Source organism: Protopterus annectens, chromosome 6.part0 (genome assembly GCF_019279795.1).
Source record: "Protopterus annectens isolate FY-2018-M chromosome 6.part0, PAN1.0, whole genome shotgun sequence".
Classification (NCBI taxonomy): domain Eukaryota; kingdom Metazoa; phylum Chordata; order Ceratodontiformes; family Protopteridae; genus Protopterus; species Protopterus annectens.
The window spans coordinates 209,121,249-209,143,490 of record NC_056737.1 but is presented as its reverse complement, the minus strand read 5'-3'; the positions used below and the strand labels follow the sequence as shown (position 1 = coordinate 209,143,490).

Genomic DNA, 22,242 nt, shown 5'->3' with positions numbered 1-22,242 from the left:
CAGATACAGAGACATTAGTAATGCAGAAAAGGTCAAGATATGCTGAAAAACATATGTTTTTCATTTTTTGGGTGTGGTTCTCTTTTAAAAGGACTTACCAACAGTGGTGCATGGTTTTGCATCATTTCACCTTGATCTCAACATACATGACATGGACTTCTATGATTAGAACTGCTGTAGCCAGATTATGAACTGTGGCAAATCGACCTATGCACATAACACTGACTTGCTCTACACTAGTTACCAGTTCACTAGAATTTCATCGACAATGGCACTTAATACAGAACGGTCAGGGTTCAATCAATGTATGAATATTATGTAGGCAGTCTATCCATTACATTCTGCTCACTCAGCACGTGACATGCTCTTACTAGTTAAAGGATCCTGCTCCAGTATATTTTAACTAGGATGTCTGTGCTGTCTCCACCATTTGGTGGTCTGTTCCACAGCAGGTTAGAAATTGCAGTTCTGTTCAACTCTCGAATGCCCTACTGCCGAAAGCAAATGTTTATACTAAGAACCAAATAAAATTAGTTTGCATTTTTTACTTCATGTGTTTGTTGACTTTTTTACATTATAAGCAACTGTAATAGAAAGTTATGTCCTGCCCCTATTTTCAGAGATCAGTCATGAGATGGATTGGCATAGATAAGAAAAAGGAACATGACAAATGCAAATAACCTGATTTTCTAGGAAAGAAATACCCAATTTCCTCTTAATATCACAGCAATCTATATTATGTCCAAAATATATTAAAATGTTGGGAAACAATAAAGAGAAATACAGTTCTAAAACAGTTAAAGTTTATTTTACTGGTAGTGTGAAAAACTGCACTTTGTATTGGCTGATACATTCTGCCCTGCAAGATTTCAAAATTTCAGTAAGAAATGCTCTTGTTTGGATATGAAAAGGTACCAACCTTAGTGTGATGCCACATCAAACACAATGCCTTACAAAATTAAAAGAAAAAAGTATAGGAGGAAATATAGCTTATGTGGATAATGGATAAAACAAACAGCTTCCCTGATGAGAATACAACATATACAAATAGGGAGAAACACGTTATGATATAAAATGAAGCGAGAAATCATAAATATGACATAAAAAGATAATGAAATACTGGGTATGGTGTCTTGCACAACTTTGCAGTACATAGAATTCCACAATTATCCCCCAATATGGGGAAAAGACATCTTTGTCAACCAACTTCTAACTGCTGAAAGAAACGTGCTTAATGTTTTGTTAATTACTATCCAGCACTGTTAAGCTCTAGTCTTGTGCAACAGCATTAACTGTAGCCAGTGCCAGTCACCACAGAACACTTGCTAGAACAGCTTTAAAAGCTGTAATACACTTCACTGTCACACAAAAACAAAAGGGTGCCAGAATGCCCTATCTAACTTTTAAAGCTGTTCATTCATCAGAGGTATACTTAGCACTACCAGAAAGCCAGAGGTCAGAATCCAAGTGTTTCATGCCTTTCACACATATAAAGTACTTCATGCCTCTACAGTTTTTTTCCTGTAACTTATTAGTACATTGTGGCATCTAGTGCCCCTTACATTACAAATAATTATAACTGGATCTCTCAATCACAACTCACTTGTTATGTGTTTGACATGGATAACGAAATTCACCACACCAGCATCACTTCACTCTCAAGAAGAATTTCTTGAAATCTAGGTCTCAAACATAGAACAAATTACTTATATTCTGAGACCATTTTCATAAACTCTGTTATGCATCTTTGAAGGGTGTTATCATCCAAGTCCTGTCCTTCCACACAAACCGCATCTACCACAGCAATACATCACAGACACCTGACTGTTTTGAAAGTTGTAACACATTTTGGGTTGTTACATAAAGAGTTACAGACTGAAGTGTCTAACAGCTTTCAATGCTGTTGGTTGGTGAGCCGTACACTTAGCTTTGCTACATGAGCAGCAGCCAGAACTAAAGTGTGCCACACCCTTCAATGCTAAAAACACTTCTCACTTGCATTTTTTTGTCATTTCACTATTACATCAGGTTGTCCGAAAATCCACATTGTACAAAGAATTATGATAAGATTCCTTTGATAATTTCTGATACATCATGTTTACTCAAAATGACTATCAAGATTCCATCTCAAGGTGAATTTCTTAAAATCCATTTCTTGAAGACATATTAAATAAGTTTTGACTGGGAACCCAATCATAATTATCTACATGCAGGCACATGAATAAGAGATCTGTCAGCTGTAGACAAAGTGAGAGAAAGCATACTTCCAATCAAAGGACAGAGCAGACAGACAATATGGGGATGATGCAGGATGTGAACCTTATTGCAGGATCAATTAGGCCATTAAAGTTTACTTCTGTGCATTGATTTAGTAATAAAATAAAATAAATTAGTCTGGCCCATCAAATGGTTACTCAAAAAATTAAAACAAGCATGCACAGTAAAAGTATAATCTTAATCTAGTATGTTGGGGAGATGAATTTCAAGAAGAATGCTGGAAATTCATTTTCACTAAGAGGACGGCAGACCAATGGAAACTTTCTAAATAAAAATTATTGGTCCAAGACGAGAAACATTATGGGCATGACATTTCACTAATTTACAAACAGGACACAGATGATGTCAGACTGAGATGGAGAACACTGTGTAACCATTAAGTTTGTTAGAACAGTAATGTAACAGTAGTTTCTGTGATATACAGGCAAAATGGGCAAATGTGACGTCTCTGTTTCAGATCTCTGGGTTCTGAGGTTTAACCCTGACATTAGATCACTGCAAGGAGTCTGCATTTTATGCCTAAGTCTTGTGTAGGTTTTCTACTAGAATTCTGGTTTCATCCCACTTCCCAGAAGTCTGCTAGTTGGCTATACTAAATTGTCCTACTTTCCTGCAGCACGCACACACACACACACACACACACACACACACACACACACACACACACACATATATATATATATATATATATATATATATATGTGTGTGTGTGTGTGTGTATATATATATATATATATATATATATATATATATATATATATGTGTGTGTATATACACACACACACAAATACATACACATATATGGGTCTACTTTAGACGACTGACAGTACTGAAATTTACAAGATTGACATGAGTATGTAGGAAAGGCACAACAATGAAAACTCAAAACAACAAAATCCAGAATATTGAACAAAGTCATGGGGGAAAAGGATGGAACCACTCCCCTCACCCTGTATTCTCAAACTTTTGCAAATGCTACACAAAACTAAGAGTGCTGGGTGCTTGACAGATAACTTCCGCCATTATTTCCTGTTCGTATGTAGTACGAGCCTCTAGAATATTAGACTTAATTTAAACAGTCAATACATTAGTTAAGCTATTGTACTACATGCAATATTCTGGATTTCGTTGTTTTGAGTTTTCGTTTTTGTGCTTTTTCATCATACTTATCTCAGTCTCGTGAATTTTGATAGTATCTTAATTTGATCTTCTAAAGCAGACCCACATATATATATATATATATATATATATATATATATATATATATACACATATATATATATACACACATATACACACACACACACACATACATATATAGATAGATATACACATGCAAATATAGAGACACACACACACACACACACATATATATATATATATATATATATATATATATATATAAAGAGAGAGAGAGAAAGAGACACACACACACGTAAACACATTCTGGTTCTCTCTCTTGTAATTTGAGAACTAAGGCTGTAAGTCTTTTCTTGCATCTGGTATAATTTAACTTCCTGTTGCTACATACCATAATTACAACTAATTTGCATCTTGCTACAGATGTAAATAGATTCTACTTTCCAACTCTGCACAATATTGCATTGCTTGTATGTATTTTGTTACCAGGATTATACTAGTGTTACGATGCTATTATGTTTTATAACAACTGAATGTTTGTTGTTGCCCGAGTGGCCCCAGTTGTGGCTACAAAGGGTCCACAGACCATTCCAGCAATTCAGCTAATAAATGTAACAAATAACAATCTTGCATTACTTTTGCTCTTATGCATTGGATCACTGCTGTAAACAGTATAATGACTGCCAACTTAACCAGTTAACAAATGAAAAACAAACAAGGCCTTTTTTTCTACTGTATCTTTGTCTCAGAATGCTTTACAAGAGTTACAAGTTCTAAAAGATAGTTTTACAACACATTTTACATTATGACCATATACTGGTCCAAGTAAATTAAGCAATTATAAGTCAGTTCAACAAATTTAATTTATGGTTTATGTGAATACTTTACACAATGAGAATGATGCCTTACCTTGATTACATCTACTTCATCAGGCACTATTTTGTAGGCGGAGATTATCCCACCTAACCTAAAACAGAAAATAAAACAGTTATAGCCATGTCAGGATTTAAACACAAGGCAGTATTGCTAACAGTTATTTCAGAACACTGTCTTTCACCAAAACTGATTTCAGAATGTCTCTCCCACAGCCTTCCCAAACTTACCATAAACAATGGCAAGCATCCTCCTGTTCTAGATCCTAAAAGCCTGCACTATTCTTTTTAGATGTAATATATCAGCAAACAGTGTTGAATGGATACATGCCATTTTTTTCCAAGGAACAAAGAGCTTTTAAACCTAATTCATCAGATTTAATTTGGAGTTTGAAAACACTAGTGTGAGCATTTATCAAGTAATGGTGTCTACAGCTGAAATGTGTCACTGTTTTAACCCAAAATGGTGTAAACGTGCCCAACTGCTATGGTAAATCTGCACCAAGAAATGAACTGCAATGGATGCTTCCAATGCTGAAATGTAGCACATACTTACACATCCTACCCATTTAGCAAATAGCACCATGAACAAAGGCATGGTCTTGAAGTATCTGTTTACTGCAAGCTTAGAAATTTCGATATGGACAGACATCACATACTCACACAAACAGCAGTGCTAGATGTGTTACACTTCTTTCTGATCTAGTTATATAAGAGAGGACACTTACATAGGATTCTCAATTGTATCCCTTTATAATCCTCTGTGTTTACTAATATTCAGAAAAATACTGTAGTAGTACTTAATCTGACTATAAAATTTCTTTGTCATAATCAGAAAATAGCATCTGAACTAAGTATATACTTTGAAGAAAATACTTTGACATTTTTTTCTTCACATTCCTCTTCTTTACAGACCCAGACTCTGAGGGTGGTCTCCTGAGGTACATTTCTGGTTCATCCCTGGGTTTAGGGTAACAGCCTGGTTTGATCAAGGAAGTAAAAACACACCTGCTATTGGTTTCTTAATATGGGAATCTGTTACTTGCACGTCTGTCATTAGCTGCTGGAGACCCCCAGTGGTTATCTATTTGCTATGTCATCTTGCTCTGGTCAGTTATCCGTCATGAAGTGTAAACTAGTTCATCCATCTTCTGGAGGCATGGATCTGATTATTCCTCATTTTAACTATAATGCTACATTGTAATATTCATACAATTTATTTTACTATATTTTATTTGTATTATTAATCAGGGTAGAGTTCTGTTCTCCGTGGATAACTGCTGTCTGGTTAAATGACTTGCTCAGATATCACACAGTTGGGCAAATGGAGATCGACAGAATCAAACCCTGGACCACAAGAAGCAGGCATGACCACTCATCATTCCAGGGATACTCTATAATAACAATTTACTGCTAGATCGCCATGGCTATAGTCATGCATTCAATCTTTGTTTCTTGCTGTAGCTATTCTTTTCTCTGCCTTTGGAGCTATCGTGGTTATTTATCCAAACTTCCAAGCTTTGGCTCTGGCTATAGTCACCCATCATTTTTTGGGATTGGGGACAAAGTACAAATCCAAACGCCATGGCGATGTCAACCGTCTGAAGCCATAGCTGCTAATAAACCAGCTGAAGCAAGACTGTATGGGATCACAGCATTTCTACAATACATCAGAGTTAAAGATTCAGGAAGATAAGCAAATAGAATCAGTCCTGCTATGAGAAAACAGAAACTGTTAAAGCAGTGATGATTGAGAGTTACATAGAGACCCCAGAAATTCCCAGAAATTGTCTACTAACAAAGTTATTGTGCAACAAAAATAGTCTCAAAAGCAAGACTGGAAGTCCCATGTGAGTAGCCCTGCTAAGTTTTCCAGACATAGCAGAGCACTAAGTAAACCAAGCAGGTGCATGGACTGTTGCAGAATTAAATGTGACTCGATCAAGTAAAAAGTTCATTATCAAAAAGGTCTCTGAATATGTATTAAGTTGAATTTTGACATAAATAACCCATTATATGCAGAGTATAGTGCTGAGTTAACAAAGTGATCAGTGTAACCATAGTGTATTCTTCCTCATGGATACTTTTTTTTTTTGCATTAAAAGAGGGAAATTAATTATCTGGCATATATATACCTTCAAATGCTAATGAGCCAGGTACTTTGATCAGCCTATTATGTGCAACACAGAAGTTCCACATTATTTAGTTTTCAATATAAATGTCAAGGACTTTAAACCATATCTATCTCTGTGTGTTACTTATTAAACCTCCTTATATGATAGATATGGACCTGATAGCCAAACAAAGTCTTCTTCCATTGATTTTGATACATGTCTGCTAACTAACTGAAGAGAAGAAGGAATGACTCAGGAAATACTAAGCTGGCAGCCGTCCAGGAGACAGACACCTAGCTTCTGAAATTTACAGCTTTATTTGCTTCTTCTAATAACCATGGCTGCTTTACTGGCTGATGTGAGTAACTCCACTTGCAGGCATTACAGTGCTACAATTTTGCTCCTACAGAAATTTAACACAAATGGCTAAATCACTGTGCCTTAAACAAATTTAAAAATTAACTTAATTTTCCCAGTTCTTCTTTTTGCCAATTTCAAAACTAGACTCTCTTGTTGCTGTTGTCTTTCGGCTTTTCCCGGTTAGGGGTCGCCACAGTGGAACTCCGGTCCGCTAATGATTGACAGTAGATTTTGACGAACGCCGAGGTGCCAGCTCGACGTTCAACCTTCAACAAAGGCATGCCCATTTACGCATGTCTTTCGAACGCCCACCCAACCGCAGGGAGGACATGCAGACACCACACAGAAGGCACTCCCCACACTCCAGCCGAGAATTGAACGGGAGAACCTCTTGCTGTGAGGCAACTACGCTACCGCTGCACATCAATAAACTTTGCTTGCATCTTGAATGTTTATATTTAAATTACTACACTTTTGTACATGAATAATCCCTGCAAGATGCTGGTGTTTTTTATACTTGAATAATTAACCGAAAGCATTCGTATACTGCTGCATGTATCTTGTTGTCTGGGCTTTGCTGAAAAGTGACTTAATCAATCTGACAAGCTCAGTTATTCCACTGGCACCTTTCTATAGGGTTCATAATTTACTTTGCAAATTTAAAACTTATGAATTTCTTATATTATGTAACGAATGAAGCCTCTTAAGTCTGAGTGGCAGGAAGGCTCTGTCTGTTTTAAAATTATTTTCATTTGAGTTTCTATCTGCATAAGTCTGTCCAGTCAAAGCTCACTAAACAGTCACTCAGTTGGATAAACATCCCCTCTGCATCTTAACTCACAGAAAATAAATAAACTGTTGAAAACTCTTGCATATTAATCCATAGCCACTAATTCATATATTTTTCTGCACCATGAACACAGCATTATTAGCTGTTACATAGCCGATTCATTTTCTGAAGCTGCAGAAATATTCATCTTAGCAGTGAAATAAACAATATATATCATTAGCAATGGCTGCTCATCTAACAATAATCTATAGTCTTTAACAAATGCCACGCCCCCTGAACAATTCACAATCTTTCTCACATGATGCTGAGTGGTAAACTTTCTATAAATGTTGGGGACAACTGGAACTCCTGGTACCACATCATGGCTTCTTGGAGTATGTAGCAGTTTGTCTACACTCTTTGCCTCACTGTTGCGCTCCATTTTTTACCATCAGCACCTGCCCTTGTATAAGCATGGTGCAACTGGCTGCTTTAAATGCTATGCCTACATGCCATGGTGATGCCAAGGTGAGAAACTGTTCTGAAACCGTAGTTTGTATTAAGTATTTTATTATTATTTTTATACTTTAGACTATAACAAATATGTGAGATGTAGTTAAGCTTTGTAAAATCTGCAGATAACTTGCACTGTGAAACTGCATTTGCGAGATGCTTTAACAGTGACAAGAGAACTGTATTTGTTCTTTTTTGCAATATAGCAGGAAATACGTATAAAAGCCTTTAACTTTATTCTGGCGGATACTAAGTAAGAGATGTTTCTGACTTGGGGAAAATAACTGCCTGTAATTGTGAGGGGGACTGTAAAAAAAGGGAATGTCAGGAAACTGAGTTAAGAGTGTAAAAAGGGCAGGTGTAAGCAGTTAACAGCAAGATGTGAACTCCTACAGTTCATTACAGCTAGCCAGTCTTCTAATTTTTATCAAGGAGAAATAAACTGAGCTAATTACCCTCTGCTTCCTGTTGGGAATAAAGGATAAGTTACAAATGCTTTAATTTGTAACAAGCATAGTAAAGTCAGTTCTGCTCCTAACACTGCTGTGTAAACACTTGTATAAGTTCATTATTCTGCAGACTGCCTGAACAATCTTTTAGCAACAATTCACTACTGAATGGATGGGTTGGTTCTCAGCTCTCATGGAAAAACAAGGACCATTCCTCTTTTTAGTAGTCTACACTATCAGCAGTGGGTCTGCTAGTGCATTTACCTGTGTTGCACTGTCCTGTTGGAACACATCTTGGTTCACTAAACTCTTCCTCTTCTGAGCCAATCTTAGCCAATATCCATGACCACAGTCTCTCTGGATATGGGCTAGTTAAACAACCAACCAAAACCATTTTTCTATCCCTTCTTCTTTTCCAGGTTATGCCTCTGGATTAAAGATACTGAATCCAACCTCACCCCTATACCTCTACAGTGAATATAGACTGTGGTAGTTTAGAGGTGCAAAGGATTAAGGCTAAGAACTGCTAACAAACTTCACCATGCACTCTGTGGTTCATTTTCATCAGCCTGCATTTGCTTACTATGCAACTAACCTGACAGTGTTCCTGGGTCACCTCTGAAAAGAGACTCATGTCAAGTGAGTTTGCATGGCTAACAAATGAATAAAAAATAAATGCAATGACTCAGCACCTTGCCAGGCTCAAATTATTTTAGACAGTATAATTATTAAATATAATGAGTTAAATACTAGATTGTGAACGTGATCCTGATTGTGTGAACATGTGATCCTGATTGTCACGTCTCTCAAAACATGACTCCACATTCTCTTTCTCGCTCTAGTTGCATTCTGAAACTATTCAAAATTTTTCTATACTGTAGTGTAGTGTAGTATGTGTCTATTTACTGGCTGAATATGATTCAGATTGGATGACAACTAAACTTTGCACTGACAGGCACATCAGGAAACACTTTCCACAGAATGGTAGGCTTTAGGCTCTCCTGTTCAAGAAGAACAAACTTGTCTTACTGGAGGTTTCCCAGTTAATGGTCTGGATTTCACTGACGCATGCTTTAACAGCCTCATTTCAGATGTAAACTTGCTTACCATGTTAAGGAATGAAGCCTGCATGACTAATATCATTACTGGCCTATCTCACCCTTTCATCTGTCATAGACAGAATAGACAGGGTGCATGGTGCTGTTGTTTAACCCTCATAATAGTCACTAAACAGTTCTCTGGTCAGGGACATGGGTCTAATCATGTTGTCTCTTCTTTAACAAAATGTTCCAGCTATGCAGAATGTTAACTCATTCAGAGTTGCACTCCATTTTCCTTACCAGTCTGACATATCCTTCACGTTGTCTCTGATCTCACCTTTTTGTCTAAATCCAGAACAAGCACTTACAACTCAGGAATAGCAGACTAGGGGGCAAGAGGGCTTCAGAATTGGATTACAGTTTAACTATTGCAACTCCTTGGGTTTGCGGGCAAAAAATGAACTCAGTAAAATGCTTCTCAGGCCACATCCAAAATAAGAATTCATTCCTCATAGACAACTTTGTAAAACAGTCCTTCAGGAGTCATAAGACTGCCTACTACATGCATAATCAGATAAGGCTAATGATCAGCACAGGATGTTTCTAGAGAAAGTTAGGTTTATTGGCATAGCAAAAAAGTGTTATGTACTCAACATAACTTGGAATCTGAGCTATCCAGTGTCATTATTCGTCACGTTTGGGTCTGGGATCAAACCTTGGATCAGAGCAGGCAAAGTGAGCGACAGCTCCTGAGCGCGAGCTCCTCCCCTCCCCTTACTTCCTATTACATATAATCCTCATTTCGAGTTTGCTCGATAATCATCCTGACAGGGAGACTATCCTAACCCAGGAAAGTACAGTTGTGTAAACTTACCATAAATGTAGATGTTCGAGTGTATTCACTGTTGCAGTCATCAAATTTGGGTTATCTGCTTGCAGTAGCCCTCAGTCAGTCTAATTATCAAAGTCTTGGGTCCTGCCTCAATTGCTGTCTCATCTTCCATGACGTTAGGTAGTCAGGGGTATAAAGCATGCAGTCGACACCATTACATCAGTTTTTCTTGCCCCAGATGTCAGGTGTCCCCCTAATGGGAAGCAATTAAATAAATAAATATATATATATATATATATATATATATATATATATATATATATACACACACACACACACACACACACAAGGTGATACCTCCAACAAAAAGGTAAATATACCAAAAAGCTTTTAAGCATAGTAAAAAGGAATAAAGGTATAACCAAAAGAAGTCAGGGGGGCTGGAGGGAGGGTAACCACGACTGCAACAGTGAATACACTCAAACATCTACATTTATGGTAAGTGCACACAACTGTACTATGTTCTTCATGTTTCACTGTTGCAGTCATCACATTTGGGTAGATTCCTAAAGCTAAGGATGGGAGGAGGCATTTGGATAGCTTTAGGACCAGTTATAAGGCCCTGCAAGACTGCAGTGGCAAAACCAGCTCTGGATTCACAGAAAATTGGCAAATGGTAATGCTTGGTGAAAGTATGTACAGAACTCCAGGTAGCAGCTTCTAGGATGTACCTGGTAGGGACACCACTGAGAAGGCTGTAGAGGTAGATGCAGCCCTGGTTGAATGTGGTCTTATCCCCTGTGGGATAGATTTTCCATGGTGCTTATAGCAGAAATGAATGCAATGGCCTATCCATTTAGAAATTATTTGCTTTGAAATGGCCTTCTCCTCTGCCCCTGCAGCAAATGCCACCAGCAGCTGTTCAGAATTCCTGACAGGTTTAGTCCTGTCCAAGTAAAATCTAAGTTGTCTGTGCACATCTAGGGAGTGCAGTATCCGTTCCCCTTTGTTCTGTGGATTAGAAAAGAAGGTTGGCAAATGAATGGACTTGATTAAGAGCCACACTGGATACTACCTTGGGCATGAAGGAGAGATTGGTCCTGAGGGACACCCTGTCCACATGAAAGATGATGAAAGGCTCCACTGCCAAAAGGGCCTGTAATTCAGACACCCTTCTTGCTGAAGTGATTGCTAAAAGGAAGGCTGTTTTCCAAGAAAGGAATTTCAACTCTGCATTTGCAGCTGGCTCAAAATGAGATAGTTTTTTCCAATACAAAGTTAAGGTCCCAGGCTGCAGTAGGGGCTCTCCTGGGTGTTGGCCCCTCTGAGGAACTGCTTGAGCAGTGGATGAGAGAAGAGGGGTGGTTCTGTGTTGTAATGAGCTGAAATGGCTGAGGCATGAATTTTGATGGAGGAAAAAGAAAGGCCCTTGTGAAGCATCTCAGTGAAGTATTGATGAATCTGAGGTAAATTGGGCGCTGCTGTGCTCATCCCCTGAGTTTGGTTCCAGGAACAGAATCTTTTCCATTTTTTCAGCATAAGATTTTCTAGTACTAGCCTTGCCTCCAGAATGACATCAAACACTTGTTTACTGAGGGATGGTAATGGAGAGATCAAATTAGCCAGGCTGCCACATTCAGGGTTTGAAGCTGAGGGTGCAGAATCTGGCCCTTCTGCTGGGACAGCAGGGTAGGGGTATGAGGCAGGTACCATGGTGCCAGCAGTGACAACTGCGCAAGAGGGGGTACCAATGTTGGCGTGACCAGTCTGGTGCAATCAGTATCGTCCTTGGTTTGTCCTGTTTGATCTTTAGTAGTACCTTGGAGAGGAGAGGCAGCGGAGGAAAGGCATAAACTGATAGATTTTTCCAGGTGAAGGACAGGGCATCTACTTTCCAAGCTTGTTTCTGGGGAGTCCTTGTGCAGAATTTGTCCAACTGGTAGTTCTGGGGGGAGGCAAACAGGTCTATCTCTGGGCTCCCCCATTTGTTTATCAACATGTTGAATGTCTTTGGTTCCAGTTTCCACTCATGTGGGTCCATGACATTTCTGCTTAGATCATCTGCCAGTGTATTTAGTTTTCCTGGCAGGAGATGTGCCTGTAGGTGCACTTGGTAGCTCAAGGCTGTGTTCCACAGAGCCATGGCTAGTCTGCAGAGAGGGTATGAGTGGGTTCCCCCCTGCTCGTTTATGTACCACATAACAGTGGTATTTGTCAGTCTTTACCATCAATTGTCCTGGAAGAATGTGGTCCTTGAAGGCTGTCAGAGCATTCTGTACAGCTAACATTTCTTTTTGATTGATATGCAGGTGCATTTGACTTGGGTTCCATTTGTCGTGAATGCACCTCCCTGCCAAGTGAGCCCCCCACTGTCTGATGCATCTGTTGTTAGGGTTTGTGCAGCAGGGGGTAGAGTGAATGGCAGTCCCTTGTTTTGGTGGCCGGCCTCTGCCCACCAAAGGAACTCTAATTGTAGGCAAGGTATGATAGGAATCATTGCTTCTAGATCCTGAAAATGTTGACACCATAGGCTTTTTAGATACCATTGTAGTTTCCTCATATGCAGTCCTGCATATGGAATTAGGAGAATGCAGGAGGCCATGAACCCCAAGGCTTGCAGTATTTGTCTTGCAGATAGCAGGGTCTTTGTGGCCATTAGTTTGAAGTAAGCTGTCAATTGAACTTGTTTCTCTGGCATGAGGAAAGCCATCTGGGAAATTGTGTTCAAGCTTGCTTCCAGGAATATAATTTGTTGGCAGGGTACCAGATGTGATTTCTTTTTTTTATGGTGTACCCCAGAGAAGTTAGCACTTTCTGTACAAATGCCAGATGATTCAATAGTATCTCCTAGCTTTCTGCCTGAATTAGACAATCATCCAGGTATGGGTATATTTGAAGATTTCTTTGCCTGCAAAATGGAAAGACTGAAGCTAGGCACTTTGTGAATACCCTGGGCACAGTAGATAAACCAAAAGGCAGTGCAGAGAGCTGATGATACATGAAGCCTGCTTTGAAGCGTAGGTATCTTCTGCAAGATTCCTTGATTGGGATGTGCAGGTAGGTTTCCTTTAAATCCAGTGTTGCCAACCAGGCATCCTTGCCTAGCATAGGAAGCAACTGGTGAAGAGTTAGCATCTTGAATTTTGGGATCACCAAAAAAGTGTTTAGGACAGAGAGATCCAGGACAGGATGCCAGGAGTTGTCTTTTCTGGGCACCAGAAAAAGTCTTGAGTAAAAACCTTGTCCCCTTTCCTCTTCTGGGACAGTCTGAATAGCCCTTATACTTAAGAGAGTGAGAACTTGCTTTTGAGCCTCTGCCCACTGATGTAGGGGTAGATCTGGCCAACCGTTTGGGGTTGGTAAAGTGTGGAAGTGGAATCTGTATCCTTGGGAAGCTATATTTAAAACCCATATGTCCTGGGTAACGAGTTCCCAGTTTTTTGCCTGCAGAGCAATCTTTCCCCCTAAAGGAGCAGTCAGTTGAGAAGGGCTTGGAAGTTTTAAAGTTAAGTCATTGAGACAGTTTTCCATAAGGGGGGGGTCTTACTACTCCCTGCTCCGGAAGTGGCAGCCCCCCCCACTGCTTAGTCCTGTGCATACCTTGGGACTGAAGCCTGAATGTTCTGCTGGTTCTGGGTTTGGACTGAGAAGGCCTGGAAGAGGCAGGAAAGGACCAATTCTTAGAGGGAAAGTGCCTACTAAATCTTGGAGGCTGTACTTGCAGGAAATCTTTAACAGTTTGCATAGATTTAGCTTTTTCCTCCATCTTTTTAAGTACTTCTTCTGCTTTGTTGCCAAACAGACGGTCCTAGTTTAAGAGAGTATCCAGCAATTTAGCTTTAACATGATCTGGCAAAGATTGCTCCTTAAGCCAAGCATGCCTTCTAAGTACAGACCTAGTAACAGCCACCCTGCAAGATGCCTCTAGTCAGTCAAGACCACATTGCAAAGTATGTTTTCCAACTTGTTCAGCAGGATGCTTTAATCCTGTAAATCCTTACTTTCAGCACAGTCAGGAATCAACATCATTTTCTGTTTAAGCAATCCAATAATATGCTGCTGATACTTTAACATACGAAACTGGCAATTTAAGGCCCTAATGGCCAAGGTTGCAGAAGTGTATACCTTCTTACCCCATCTATCCAGTGCCCTGGAATCACTATCAGAGGGGGTAGGATTTTTGGCAGTAGTAGCCTTAATGTACTTGGGTCCCTGTGAAATGGTCTCAGGATCCGTAGTAGGATTTTTAAAGAGGAACTTGTGAGAGTCAGGAACCCTGTAATATCTATCTGGTTTTCTGGGAGCAGGAGGTAAAGGAGTAAGGGGCCAAACTAGACTCTGAAAAGGCATCATCAACAATGTCCAGTACAGGGGGAATAGTTAAAGGCCTGTTTTGGGGCAGGATTAAGAAATCCCTAAGCCTCTTTTAGAATCAGAGTAATCCTGGCTTTCCCAGCAGAAATGCTCCCTAAGAGTATGCAAGGTTTCACCAGGAGAGAGAAATCCTCTGGAGGGGAAGCAGAGGGAATAGAGTCCTCTGCATCAGAATCCTCATCGGTAGATAAGGGTAAATCCTGGTCATTAGAGGAAACAGAAATTTCGGAATCCTGATCAGAAGAATCATAAGCAAATTCAGTCCTAGGTCTCTTAGAGGGGGAAGGCTAGCTTCCCCTGATTAAAGTAATAAGGTCTTCAGCCATTCTTATCATTTGTTTTTTAGGAACAGAGGCCTGACCATGCGGTCTGGATTTTGGTTTTCCAGGCATGGATCGAGCTTTAGGCCTTGAAAAGAAGATGGCATTGGTTTACTATGCAAGTCAGTAGGCCTGAATACACACTCAGAAGCCGGTGCCTGCACAGCGGCTCTGGACCCATCTAAGGTAGAGACATCTGCAGGTTCCACAGTTGAAGCATCTCGTGGCATACCGGACTCCGAATGGGTCTCAGTAGAGACCTGCGAATCTGAAGTAGCGGGTATCAGAGGGCTGCGAAAGCACCTCACTGAGTACCGGCGAACTGGCGACTAGCTTAAGAGAAACATAGTCAGCAGCTTTGGACCTAGGCAGCCTGTCTCTGTCTTTATCTTTGCGTTTTTTGGAATGTCGGTAGTCGGGTGGCTTACCAAAGCCATATCTGGAAAATTGAACCAAGTACCAAAATATTTAGAAGCGTAAATATATAGACGACGAATAGTCCATTGTTTAAATAAGGCACAAAACCGACAGAGAGGTACGTCGTGGTCAGGGCCTAGGCAAGGAATATAGTACGAATGAAAGTCTTTATGAGGTATTTGCTTTCCACAAGATATGCAATTATTGACTTTTACTGACATCGGTTTAGAGCAAGAAAAAGTTTCCCCAACGGGGTACTTAGCTTTAGTTGCAGACTTCGGTAGTGAAACTCGAAAACAAAAATTTCAGGAGTCGGCAGACCGGCACTTGTGAACTGCTTCTGCTTCGGGCACCGCACGGCAAGAAAGACTGATGTAATGGCGTCGGCTGCATGCTTTATACCCTGACTACTTGACGTCATGACAAATGAGACAGCAACTGACGCAGGACCCAAGACTTTAATAATCAGGCCGACTGAGGGCTACTGCAAGCAGATAACCCAAATGTGATGACTGCAACAGTGAAACACGAAGAACATCAGCATACCCAGACACTCCATCCCTTCCAGAATCCCCTGATCACCAGAAGGAGGGGGACAGAGGGTGGGAATATGATGAATAACGACAGTGGATAGCACAGATTCCAAATTCTGTGGTATCCAGTGATAGGTACATAACCCTTTATCTGATGCTATCCATGTCATTACTGACCATGGATGGGTCAGAATCCCCAGCTACCCAAATCCTGGGAGGTCTCAAGGAAGGAGATGCCGGAGCACAGAAGAACCAAACAAGGCGCTACCCCTAGATACCAAATTCAACTTGTAATGTGTTACAAAGATATGGGGGTTTGACCAAACTGCAGCTGCACAAATGTCATCCAAGTACGTCCTGGCCCAGAAAGTTGAAGATGTAGCCACTGATGTCGTAGAATGAGCTTTAAGAGGTCTGGGAAGATCCCTGTGATTGCTCTCATAACAATTCACTATACAAGACACTTTCCAACTAGAAATTTACACTTTAGAAATGCCTTGCCTCTCCTAGCTTGGGAGAAGGCCACAAAAAGCTGATCCGATTTCCGAAAATCCTCAGTCCTCTAAGTAGAAACAGAACTGTTTATGGACATCCAGGCAATGTAGCTGATACTCCCCTTTGTTGGAGAAGTTGGGAAAAAAGACGGGAGCTGGATATACTGATTTAGATTAGTTTCCAAAGCCACCTTTGGAATGAAGGAAGGATTGGTTCTATGGGAAACCCTATCCTTATGGAAAATCATGAAGAGAGGTTTTATACAAAGAGCCTATAACTCTGAAACCCTCTTGGAAGAGGTAATTGGCACCATGAACGCAGTCTTCCAAGATAGAAACTTAATGTCACATTTTGTAGCAGGTTCAAAAGGGGGTTGAGTGAGGGACTGTAGCACCAAGGTAAGATCCCAAGGAGGAGACGGGTCTTTGAAGGGAGCCCTAAGCAAGAACACCCCTTCGAGAAAGGCCTTACAGAGCCTAGAAGAAAACAAGAGACTATCATATAAAGGGAAGTTGTAGATAGATGCCAACTGCAACTTAATTATCGAGAAACTAGCCCCTTGCTGGAACAGAGAAGGGAGGAAGGACAAGATATCTGAAATTGGAGCCGAAAAGGGATCTATGTACTTCTGACGAGCCCAAATAGATAACCTCTTCCATTTGCTGGAATAAACCTTCTTATTGGAAGGTTTCTGAGAAGTCAATATAATATTCTTCAATAGGGAAGGTAACTTGGTCTGGCTGACGATCATTGGAACTGGAGGTACCAAGCTGTCAGCCTGAAGGATGATAGATCTGGAGGAGGAAGTCCCTATGGATGGGAAATGATATCCTGCACTGGATCTAATATCCAAGGTGGATATTTCAGATGAGACCAGAGGAGGGAGAACCACATCTGATGAGGCAAAAAGGGGTCAATGAGGATGAAGTGAGCCTTCAGGTGACGGGTTTTCTGTTGAACTTTGGGAATGAGGGGCATTGGGGGATAGGTATAAAGGAGACCCAGCGGACAATCCTGAATTAGAGCATCCCTGGGTGACTCCCCCAGTGGAGGGATAAAAGAAAGTATCTGCTAAATTTGTGATTAACTGGAGATGCTAACAGGTTGCAGCACTGAAACCCCCATAGATCGAAGAGCCAACTTGCCACTAACTGTTTTCAGGGACTACTCGTGGAGACTCAGAATAGACCTGCTGAGTTTGTCTGCTAGCACAGTGAAATCACAGGGATATGCGTTTCAAAAAGAAAGCAGAGGGAAAGATTGTGTCCCTCCTTGCTTGTTGACGTACCAGACTACCACCACGTTGTCTGTCTGAATCACCACCGTCCCCAGTGGGAGAAGGTCCTGGAAGGCTTGCAATGTGAATAGGACCAGTTTCATCTTGAGGACACTGATGTGCAATTTGGTCTCCAAGAAGGACCACGTGCCTTGTACCGTCCTTCCCTGGAAATGCCCCCCCCATCCCCACCCCAACAGGGAGACATCTGTGGTCACTGTGGCTTGGGGTTGCGTAAGGCAGAAGTGTCTCCCTAGCAGGAGATCCTCAGTACAGATCCACCAGCTCAAGTGCGGCTTGCACACCCAGGAAATACGAATCAGTGTGGACATGGGGTGAAGATGAGCCAATCACTGTACTGCCAGGGTCCACTGGAGAACTCGCATGTGATACCTGGCGAGGGGCACCAACTGAATAGCCACTACCATCAACCCAAGGACTTGAATGAGATTGGCAGTGGCACTGTCCAGATCCAGGAGGAGGAGAACCTGCTCCTGGATCATGACTACTCTGCGTGGGGAAAGGGCTGCAGTCTCTGACACCATGTCCAGAAGAACTCCTATGAACTCCAGCCTCTGGCACGGAAGAAGGTGAGACTTCAGAAGATTGACAGTAATCCCCAGATCTTGAAAAAGACTTACAGTGATGTCCGTGGTTAGTGATAGAAAATGCTTTGTGGAAACTGTAAGAAGCCAATCGTCCAGGTACGGGGAGACCTGAAATCCTCACAGACGGAGATGGGCTGCAACCAATGCCATACATTTGGTGAACACCTGGGGGGCTGAGGTGAGACTGAAGGGGCAGGGCTCTGAACTGGTAATGATTGGTCCCCAGCCAGAAGCGCAGAAATCTCCTGGAGTGCCTGTCTATTTTTATGTGATAGTACGCATCCCTGAGATCTATCGAGCACATCCAGTCATCCTTGCACAGAGGCAGAAGAATGGACTGAACAGTGACCATCAGGAACTTCGACTTCTTGACTGATAAGTTCAGTTTGCTGAAGTTCAGAATGGGACGCAGGTCCCCTGTCATCTTTGGCACTAAAAAGAAGCGAGACTAAGTACTGGATCTTTGTTATCCTGTTGGGACCTTTTGCATGTCTCTTTTTTGAAGGAGGTCTTGCATCTCTGAGAGAGCTAACTCCTTTTGGTGGGGTGGGACATCTGGAAGTGACTTCTGGAGTGGAGGGGGGGGGAAATCGATGGGTATAAAGTATCCCCTGGACACAAAGTTTAGCACCACTGGTCTGAGGTAATGGCAGCCCAGGCCATGTGGTGTAGGGAGATATGACGCCTGACTGCCTCCAGGGTAAGACAGTCGGGCAGAGCTTTAGAAGTGCTGTGGGGGCTTCTACAAGAAGCGTTCTCAGAAGCCCTGATTCTGTGGACCTCCTCTGCCCCCTGGGACAGCGTCTGCTATTGAATCCCCTTCCCAGGCCGGAAGAAGAGGATTCCTGCGGAGCGTCCTGGAAGAAAGACTGCGTCCTGTGAAAAGATAGTTTCTTACTACCCCTCTGAGTCTTAGAGAAGGGCCATCGGGGAGCAGAAAACTTGATACTGACCACTGACAAGGTCTTACCCTTCTGCTCACTGCAGGTCAATGTGTCCTTGACCAAGGGACCAAAGAGTGTAGATCTATCAAATAGGAAGTTAGTAAAGGATGCCTTAAAGTTATTTACAAACCCACAAAGGCGAACCCAGCCATGATGCCTAATAGCAATGCCTGTACCCACTGCTCAAGAGGTGGCCTCGACAGCATTTGAGATCAACCTCATCGAGGCATTAGCTAGGGAAGTGAGTGTGGATAGCTTCAGAGCAACCAACTTGAGGCTCTCCAGAGGAAACTGCTCTGAAAGGGAAGAGGAAAGTTCTGAAACCAAATCCCTTTGCAGCCATATAAAGTGTGCCATACAATTCATAGTCATCAGTCCAAATGAAGCTGAGGTCAATTGGCTTAGAATCCCTGTTAGGGGGATGAAGTGAAGAGCTCTGCTCAGCGAGCTCTTTCTTGGTGGCTGTGGCAATAGCATCTGCCGGAACACCCTTACTCCAGAACGCCTTGTCCTTGGGGGTCCTAAGGAACTTATCTGCCATCTTGGTGACTGATTCAACTGTGTCTGGCTCCTTCCACACCCTGCTGGCAATGAGCTGGACTAACTTGTCCACAGGGGGAGACTCCCAGGAAGTAGATGGGCTCACCTAAAACACCTTCAGGAGCGCGGACTCCTCGCAGGACGAGGTGGGGAAAAACCAACTGCGTCATTCTTTCAGTATCTCCAGAATATCACCAAATGACACCTCCTCAGATGATATCCTGGGGGACCCCCGTCCCCTTCCTCGAAGTCCACATCTTTCGTAAGAGACTCTCGAGGGGAGTCTGGTTGCTTCATCTTGCATGTCCTCTTCTGAGAGGGTGGGCTCAGGGGAGGACTCAGAGGAGGGGACCCCTATGGGGGTTACGTCCTTCTGAAGGCAATCTCAGGGGGGATGACCCTGGACCGATAATGTAGGCTCACCACCCAAGACGGAACCAGGTCGGTTAGGATCCATAGCCAAGGAAGAGGCTGCCGACTGACCAGAATTCGTCCTCTCTATCTCTGGGAAGGCAGACGGACTGGATGAAGCTCCATCTTCCTCCCCACTGGCCAAGACTGAATAGGGTGGCAGGGAGGACCCTGGCACAGTGCGGACATCTCTGGATGATATCAGCCCCGAGCTATCCAAGGCAGAGGCCCGCAAGAGAAGTGGAAAGTCCAAAAACTCTGAGCCGGATCCCGCCCCCCGATGGCCCACGGGGATATCTCAGGCCCGAGGCAAGGCCAATGCAGTGGGCAAGTGGGTTGAGCCATCCAGGGAACCAGAAAGTGTGGGACTGGGGGCACCACCCATCACCAATGGCCCCTCCTTAGACATGCTCTGACCTCGGGACCCCAAATTTCCAGGAGTCGGGCAGGAGGAGAGGAAATCAGATGTGGGCAAAACACCCCTTGGCAAACAGCTAGGGGATGGAAGCAGACCCAGTTCCATTTGGGCTTTGAGGAAGCTCATCATCATCTGATCCATATCCTATGGGAGCAAACTCCTGGTGGATCAAGAGGAAAATGAAGAGTGGCCAGAGTGCCTGCGGTCCCAGGGTGAGGACCTGCTAGACCTCCTCCGATCAGAGATCTTGGAAGTGGCTGGTGAATCAATAATAATGATAGGCTACAAAGGAACTGATGGACTAGATGGCCTGGATGGATCCCATGTGAACTCACTTTCCTGCCAACAGATCGGATGAGGTTGTCAGAGAAGAGGTGGATCTCGAACCTGGCAGATCCGAAGACCACCCGAACATCAGATAAGTCGGATCTAGCAGGGGTAGCCAAGGCTTTCGGCACCGATGACCCTGGATCCAATGCCCCCAAGGCTGGACTCAGACCCGGAGTACATGGATCAGAGAACCTGAGATATTTTGCAGGGGTCTCCAGCAAGGAAGAGAGCTTCCTCTTGGGATCCGGAGTGGATTTAGAGGGAAAGTTCGAAATCAGAGAACCCCCTTTGGCCAGACCTTTCAATAGAAGTTTGTTCCTATGGTCTAGGAGAGCTCTGGGATTCAACCCTGCACAGATGTCACAATTGGTCTCTAAATGGGGCTCTTCTAGACATTAGGTAGACTCCTCATGCGTGTCGGCAGGGGCAAGCTTCCAACCACATGAGGAGCAGCGTCTGAACCCAGAAGGATTCTTGGCCATCCCTAAAAATAAAAAAAAAACCAACAAAGTACATATACACACACTCACACACTCACACTCACACAAAGCACTCTCACAACAAAAGCAAGAGAAGGGAAAGAAAGGGAAAAAGGGCGGGAAAAACCCTATTACCAGCAACAAACTAACGGGGGGGGGGGCTACTAACTATCCTAACTACTAGCACTAAAAATGTTTAAATAAAGAGAAGGGGAGAAAATAGTACACGAATAACTGGAAAAAACACTTACCTTCACCAAAACAACTTGAGCTGCTAGGAATGTGTCTGTTCACGATTGCGGCAAACTAGAGCTGAGGATTTTGGGTAATGGGAAGTAAGGAGAGGGGAGGAACTTGAGGTGTCGCACACTTTGCTGGCACAGGTCCGAGGTCAGATCCTAGACCCATCCGTGATCAATAATGACACAGATAGCTTCAAACCACTGATTTACTCTTGGTTGCTAAGCTCAGGGGGTAATTGCCAATATTGATTGGCTAAATCATAAATTCATTTAAACTTGTGAGACACATTTCAAAGCTGATTTGAAGGCTTTGGAGAATATCAATGGCAGCAGGAATCAGTCCCTTAGTCTTTTTTTCTGAATTCTTTTTTTTTTTTTTCTCTTAAGTTATTTGTTAAACATGTATGCTCACTTAGCACAAATGCCCGTTTTTCATGTAAGGATTCCCTGACCTGAAAAACTGAAGTCAAAGTTTTTGAAAATACATCC

The 22,242-nt window shown here is 42.3% G+C and overlaps 1 protein-coding gene across 35 annotated transcripts in view; it reads right to left on the bottom strand.

Annotated features, from left to right (window-relative positions):
- Positions 1-22,242, bottom strand: part of GPHN (gephyrin) — a 2,535,134-nt gene that overhangs the window by 1,129,730 nt on the left and 1,383,162 nt on the right. For all 35 annotated transcript variants that reach the window (XM_044073932.1, XM_044073937.1, XM_044073941.1 and 32 more), the window contains exon 3: positions 4,327-4,384. In XM_044073932.1, coding sequence (XP_043929867.1) covers positions 4,327-4,384 — 58 coding nt within the window. The remainder of the gene's footprint in view (positions 1-4,326; positions 4,385-22,242) is intronic.